Genomic DNA, 7,133 nt, shown 5'->3' on the forward strand with positions numbered 1-7,133 from the left:
ACAGAGGTCCCCTATATATACTACTGTACATCTGTGGCTACGTAGTACTATACAGTACATTCCCAGGATGCACAGTCGCACAGAGAAGCAGTGCGTACACAGCGAAGCTGTGTGTGTACCACATGAGTAGTACAGCCTCGGTTATTGCAGTAACCGGCTGTGCCGTTCCATATCTTGTGACGGCTGTATTAGGCAAGCTGTGTAAACCAGCGCCTGTTCAACAATCATAACGTAGAATTAAAGACTCAGCATTAAGCGAGTCGGGTATACACCAAGCGAGTCGGAGCAAAGCAGGCATTGCATCATGGTTCCAAGCACCTCGGAGTGGTTGGCGATATCGTCAACTGGTATTCCTTTACATAGACACAATCTGAACCCAGGCTGTCAGTGTGCCGTGGGTTTCCGTTCGGCGGCGTTAGCGATGGCACGGTACCGAAACATGGCACCCTTAGGGGTGCTCAAGAGCAAGGCAGTATTGCCAGTTGCTCCGAGGGGTCATCCAATTGGAGAGATATCTGGGTTTCAACGGAGAGCAGACGCGTATTCATAAAACCATTATCGATCATGCGCCCTGGCTCAAATGACCTCTAACACGACATCCACCACTGCACTTCTCTTCTCCTGCAACACGACCCGGATAGCTTCCTCCAGGGCAGCCTGTACCTCATCGGCTTTGGTTACACGCTTTCCCCATGCACCGCCCGCTGCGACGGCAACCTGAGAGAAATCGGGCATATCGGGCCCAAACCCAACGGTGAGCTGGTTGCCCGAGGCAACGCTTCCTAAGCCGTTGGGGTATACGCCAAGCATAGAGAGCTTAGGGGACTGAGCGGGTCTAGTGGTAAGCATGGCCTTGTCAGAGATAGCAGCGGAGAGACAGATACCTTCCAGCCGCCATTGTTGAGGATCACTGTAAGGAATGGCTACGACAGCATCATCGTGAGTCGCTGTCGTTGCATCAAAACAAGCCCACACTTACCGTGTCATACCGCTTCGCGATCCAATACGCACTAGCAGGAATTCCGAAGAGGAATGTTCCATCGCCGACAACATACGCTATCAGTTCATAGTCCTTGTTCGCAACCACCCCACCAAGGTAAGCCCCGATGCTCGCTCCGAGGCCATAGCCGATGCTGGTCGCCCCAGACGCAATCATGCTTCCGGGCTGCTCGGGACGCAGGTATGCCCAGCAGAGGGGATAGCTGCTGATAGCCTCGTTGACCCAAAGCACCTTCTCACCCTTGCTCGGCGTTTGGGTAGCGACAGCGTTTCGCAGGGTCGCGAGTACGAACGGTACATCGGGATGCTCTCCCGTGACGGACTTGACGGCCTCGGCCGACTCTTGAGCCGCCACCCACGCAGAGCGAGTCTCTCTCAGACGCGCCCGGCGAGATGCTACTTTGGGCGCGACCAAGTTCTTGACCTCTGGGACGTCGAGCGCTGAAATGAGCTGTTGAAGGGCGGTCTCGGGATCGGCCTTGCACAGAAGCTCGGCGTCGACGTGCGACCAGCCCAGGTTCGTCTTGAGCGGATCCGAGTCGATGATGAAGACACGTGCGTCGTCGCGAGGCTTGTTTCCTGCGGCCTCGACCCATGGGATGTCGACCTCTAGGAGGATTAGGAGATCGGCGTGATCGAGTAGGTCGTTCTTTCCCCCAAAGGCCGAACCGATGTAGTTTTCGTGCGTCCACGGAATGCACACGGACATCGGACAGGACGTGTATACTCCGATTGCCAGGAGGCTTGATAGCTCCGAGAGGAGAGGAACCGTCTTTGGGTTTCGTCCAGAGTTTGCAGTGATGATGAGCGGGAATTGGGCTACAAGGAGCGCATCTACAATTGTCTTCAACGCTGAGGAATGATATAGTCAGCAGGCGAGTGCAAGTCCCGATAGTAAGTAGTGTGTTACCTGAATTGGGGAGTCCACCACCTTGCACCGATGGCCACTTAGAAATATCGAGCTTCTCGTTGAAGATCGATGCATCGACCTCTTCCTCGGTAGTCTCGCGCCGAGCCCAGAGGTATACGGGACCCTTCGGCTGGCTCGTCGCGCTGAATAACGGCTCGTGAGCAAAGTACATATGTCATCGATATCCGAGCCTACATCTGCAATGCACGCATAACCATCTGCCTAGTATTCTTTGCGCTTTGTATCTGTGCGGTGAATCGCATGTATTGTCGCACAATCGATGACTGATCCGGGACATCTGGGGCAGAGCGTGAGACGCGTTAGCTGAGGAGGTGAACAAACGGATCACCTTGGTACCACATCGGCCATTCGTTTTTGGTACCCTTCAGACGTCTATCTGAAGATTGAGGTGCGGCACCGGCAATGATAATGACGGGGGTATGTCCCCTGTCGACATTGTGGACGGCACCCCCGAGTCCCTAGAGAGGTCGTTCCAGTTGATGTAAGCATCCGAAAGCACATATTGTGAAATGTCTTCAATTCACTGCTGGAACATACCTGTGTTCCGACATCGACGTGTACTATGACAGCTGCCGGTTTACCTGTGACTTGAGCATAACCCTGCGCAGCACTTAGTGCGACCATTTCGTGGGGGCAAGTGATGATCTCGATGGGAGTCTTCCCGCTCTCGACCCGTCCCCTCTCGAGGTCTTCTAAGAATGCCGGATGATCATTTCCCCAGTTGACAAACGCGTGCGTTATGCCCGCATCCGCGAGGGTCTTGAAGATCATGGAAGCGGTGGTATACATCGTTGCAGGCGACATTTAAAGATGTGCGTATGGATGAGAGTGACTGTCGAGATAGCGTCCTATATGAGGCGAAGGATTACGGGATCAAGGTTACCCTGGGTCCCAGGATGCCCAATTGAAGAGTCATGTGAGGACGCTGTCTTCGGCGGCCCGCATAGAGCTTCTCGCGAGCACAGCGGTGTCCTACTGTCTTCTGAAAAACCTAATGATATGAGCTCATTGACCTCACGAAGCAAATGAACGCAAACGAAAGCTTCTGAGTGTATTCGAGATGCCCTACATAGTGGGCGAACGATGCCGTCGAGGCAGCCTGATCATGACGTCGCAAATGGCCGATCTTAGCGCCCACCGCGGACATCTGTCCGGGGTTCGGCTTGCCGGCCAAAGCCGGAGTCGAGCTAGTCCACACTGAGCACATGTGTTACACACTGTGCGTACTCTCGAATTCTCGTGACGCGTTCTAGCGTAGCCGGGTCATGGTTCGTTTGCATTCCATCTTATTTTCCATTCCACTCAAACTACGACCCACATGTACGCAGCAACGAACTCGGGACTTTTTCGACCTTGAGGGGGATGAGATACGTTTGGAAACCATCTAGGACTGTGAGCGTTATCCTGCCTGAAATATCAAGCTTCGCGGCTCCTGTGGTTCTCGGAGCTCAGCCCTGTCCTTTATGGGACGTGGATGCCTTCGCTTCTTTGCGAGGGTGCACAGTGCCGTCGTATGCAATGGTCCCAAGAGGGTTTGTCACGGAGCCGTAGATGGTTTCTCGTCGGTAGCCTTCCGTGGACCTCCTACTTCGAACTTGCAGGGCTGATATGGGGAAGATGCACCATGATGCGCACATGCATCGTGAAGCTATTCTGGTTCCCTGCCTTGAGCTGACCTCGTTGTTTCGCGATCATATGCTCTTGTCCAAGATAATCACTAGCCAACTATAGACTCGCGGCGATACATGGTTTTCGCCATCTGCCTCGTGGGTTCTAGTACAACAGCTCGCCTGCACGGTCAGTGAGGGCCGTGAGCTGCTATTAGCAAGTCTTTCCATTCCTGTCGATCAATAACGACCACAGAGGATGAGTCGAGATGACTCCGCTCACGATCGGCAGGAAGAACAATCACTCCAGAAACATGGCGCCTGTCTTACGTCTTGTTTATCCTCTCCGTGTCCCGCGCAAGGCCAGAGCTCTCGACAGGGGGCGGTAGGCGTTTCGGCACAAATAGGAGGGGAGAAAAGGAAATTCAAAGACGTTGTTCTTCATAGCTCTCCCCGTCGACCTGCTTCTCTGCTGATATCTCTAGCTGCACCAGTTCGCACTATGCCACCCAGGCGGAAAGAGAGCAAACTAGCGAACCTGACTCGCAACCAGTTGCTCTACTTGAAATCTACTCTCGTTCAGAAGCCGCCCTTCTGCCAAGGCACGCTTCAGTTGCCTGACAGCGACTTCACGCTCTTCTACGGCAAAGAAGGAAATGCAAGGTGCGTGATGTTCGAGGCGTTCTCCACTGCCGCGCTCACGGAGATACTTTGTTCAGTCGGATCAACCTTTCCACGGCGCCCGTAGCCCAGCTGGAGCATCTCGCAGAGGCTTGTGACCCAGCTACGTTTGGTGTCGGCGGAGAAGACGTTCACGACGAAACATATCGCAAAGCCGGCAAGCTCGACAAGAACGACTTCGCGATCGGATTCGACATCAATCGCTCGGACTTGATCGATGCCATCCGCTCCGAATTGCTGATTGAGAACGACAGGGAGTCCGATGGCGAGGGCATCAGAACTGAGCTGTACAAGCTCAATGTGTATGGTTCGTAAAGACTTCTTCCATGACGCCGTGCCGCTTACGGTTCCCAACAACAGGGAAGGGCGCATTCTTCAAGCCGCACGTCGACACTCCCCGTAGTGAGCTCATGTTTGGCTCTCTCGTCATCGTCTTCCCGCCCTCCCACGAGGGAGGTGCTTTGAAGCTGCGCGCACAGGGGCACAAGGAGGGAGAGATTCGTGAATGGACGTTCGACTCGTCCGCGCTGCTCGCGCAGCAAACGCATCCCTCCATCGCCTATATCGCGTTCTTCAGCGACATCGAGCACGAGGTGATGCCCGTCACCTCTGGACATCGCGTGACGATCACCTACAATCTCTACCACAGCAACGACAAGACTCTGGCATCGTCGCTCCCCGTGCTCCGCCCGATATCCACCAACGAGCAGGCGTTCAGGGATGCCTTGCGTGGTCTCATCGACAGCCCGATGTTCCTGCCCGATGGGGGCAACCTAATGTTTGGCCTCACCCATCAATACCCACTCGCGAAGTCCTATGACAGCGCGGCTGAGGCCAAACAAGCTCTGAAGGACCTCGAACCTCGCCTCAAAGCGACTGATGGCATCATCCTGAGGGTCTTGCGCGAGTGCTCCCTGGATGCGTCTCTGAAAATCGTCTACGAAGCCCGGGAGTCACAATGGAGCCGCATGATGTCCTACGTGATGTTCGACGGCGTGATAGAGCTGCCTAGTGTTGACCACATGATCCGCGGGACTGCTCCGGATTACCTCGAGTCAGAGGGCGGGCAGCACATTGCAACAGCCGGAGTACGAGTGGACGACACCAGTCCGCGGACTCTACCCGTCCATTGGGTGACTGACCACCCATTGGTCCCGGTAAAACACTTTTTCAAGGAGACGATTAAGGCGTACGGAAATGAGCCAACTCTCGAAGTAGTATACTGGCGGATTTGGATCTTCGTTCGCGTTGGCCCCAAGGGCCAACGTGGAGTCGCGGGTGGCTCATGAGAGGACGCGTATGTGTACCTGCCACCGCCGTAGTCCTCATGTCAATGTTCGGAGATATCAAGTCAGTCTGCCCAACAGCAGTCGACCCGCCGTGTAAGGATTGCCCACTTCAGGTTAGGGTTGTGTGCCAAAGATCGGAATATAGCGCTAATGAATCAATGATACCTTAGCCTACTGCTAACGTCTGCCGTCACTTCATCTACATTGCTGTTCCTGCTAGAGAACAGCATCCGCCATATAACGCATTTGTAACGTGTTTGTAGGCACATCACTGATCAAAGCCGGCACCACCATCCGAACCATGGCGGAGTTGTTATTTGCCTCATGCCATACGGCATCAGCTCGGTTGCGCGAGTAGTGAGGGCAGATCGAGCTGTGAGTCTGCGAGTCTTTCCAAACTTGTCGAACAATGACACCAGCGAGTCGATATGACTCCGCTCACAATCAACAAAGAGAGTCATCGTTCCAGAAGGCTTGCGGTCATGTTACGTCTTGTTTACACTCCCATCGGTCCTATTAAGCCAGAGTACAGATATGTTGGAGGAACGAGTCTGCAAAGCCCATCGACGCACGAAACCCCTAGCGCTTTATCTACCTGCTCATCAACACAATGTCCGCGCAGACTCCGGAGATGAATCTGTAGGAAAAAAGGAAGTCGCGTTTGGGCGCAGTGCAAACGCGTGAGGTACTACGCGTTGCGAGCCAGACTATATATATACATGTAAACAAGACTCTGAGACAAAATATACAGTACGAGACGAAACAAGACCAGCGTGAGCACAATGTGAGCTCAATTACATAATATGAGATTCAACAGAATCAGCAAGACAACCGAGCGAGCGAGCGACTGGATTACATCAGGAAAACGTCACGGACTTGTACAGGTACTTGGGGTACTTGGCCAAGTACCTCAAGTATCTCAAGTACCTCAAGTACCCCAAGTCCAATGGACTTGGCCAAGTCGGGTGGGTCGACTTGGCCAAGTACCAGGTACTTGGCCAAGTCCTCCAAGTCCCTGTTCAAGTTCATGCCCAAGTTCACTGTGAGATGTATTAAATAAAGATGATATGCATGGAAGTCAATCAAAGGACAGCTGCTCTTGATCAAGGTCAAGTGTACAATATTTGTTAGTGGGTGCAGCGGCGGCAAAAAAAAAATGCCACCACAGGGAATTGAACCAGCATCCTGCAATTTCAGTGTTCAACATAGCATGTTCAACCACTACACTACACAAGCTCACACTATAGCACAGAATAGCAGCAATATATAGCGCTCTTTGCTGGACTCCGAGAAATTCTTCACCATCCTCTCCTGTACCATAGCAGAACTTGGACATCCACCACTGATACCACTATTCTTGAGCATTATCTGGATATTGTACCTCTGTATCACTACTGAAACAAGCACATTGTAACAACTTAAAGTCTTCTATCACATGTTATTGCCCTTCTTCTAATAGACTATAAAGCTGCTTCTACAGCCTTAAAACAGACTGGTTTACAACTAGTGTATGGATGTCTATAATAGATATTATTACATAAGATATAAGATGTGTGACTGATAGAACACCAATTGCTCAAATTGAGGCCTGAGTATACTGAAGTCAACATGTAAAGTCCAAGTTGT

The 7,133-nt window shown here is 52.6% G+C and overlaps 2 protein-coding genes across 2 annotated transcripts; one reads left to right on the forward strand and one right to left on the reverse strand.

Moving 5' to 3' along the window:
* Positions 1 to 492: 492 nt before the first annotated feature.
* On the reverse strand, positions 493 to 2,736 carry DICSQDRAFT_182925 (Thiamin diphosphate-binding protein; the record flags this gene model as incomplete). Its single annotated transcript, XM_007369323.1, has 7 exons — positions 493 to 825; positions 885 to 923; positions 980 to 1,851; positions 1,910 to 2,052; positions 2,105 to 2,207; positions 2,259 to 2,388; positions 2,468 to 2,736. Coding segments are annotated over 7 exons (1,805 nt in total), but the record flags the coding sequence as incomplete, so codon positions are not given.
* Positions 2,737 to 4,002: 1,266 nt separating this feature from the next.
* Positions 4,003 to 5,694, forward strand: DICSQDRAFT_182926 (uncharacterized protein). Its single transcript, XM_007369324.1, has 3 exons — positions 4,003 to 4,200; positions 4,257 to 4,525; positions 4,579 to 5,694. The coding sequence occupies exons 1-3, from the start codon at positions 4,040 to 4,042 to the stop codon at positions 5,505 to 5,507; spliced, it is 1,359 nt and encodes a 452-aa protein (XP_007369386.1). The 5' UTR covers positions 4,003 to 4,039; the 3' UTR covers positions 5,508 to 5,694.
* Positions 5,695 to 7,133: the final 1,439 nt, after the last annotated feature.

The sequence above is a fragment of the Dichomitus squalens genome (genome assembly GCF_000275845.1).
Source record: "Dichomitus squalens LYAD-421 SS1 unplaced genomic scaffold DICSQscaffold_47, whole genome shotgun sequence".
Lineage (NCBI taxonomy): Eukaryota > Fungi > Basidiomycota > Agaricomycetes > Polyporales > Polyporaceae > Dichomitus > Dichomitus squalens.

Coding starts and splice junctions, on each gene's coding strand:
- DICSQDRAFT_182926 (XM_007369324.1), top strand. CDS start 4,040: ATGCCACCCAGGCGGAAAGAGAGCAAACTAGCGAACCTGACTCGCAAC. Junction 4,201..4,256: donor GGCAAAGAAGGAAATGCAAG/GTGCGTGATGTT, acceptor TACTTTGTTCAG/TCGGATCAACCTTTCCACGG. Junction 4,526..4,578: donor GTACAAGCTCAATGTGTATG/GTTCGTAAAGAC, acceptor TCCCAACAACAG/GGAAGGGCGCATTCTTCAAG.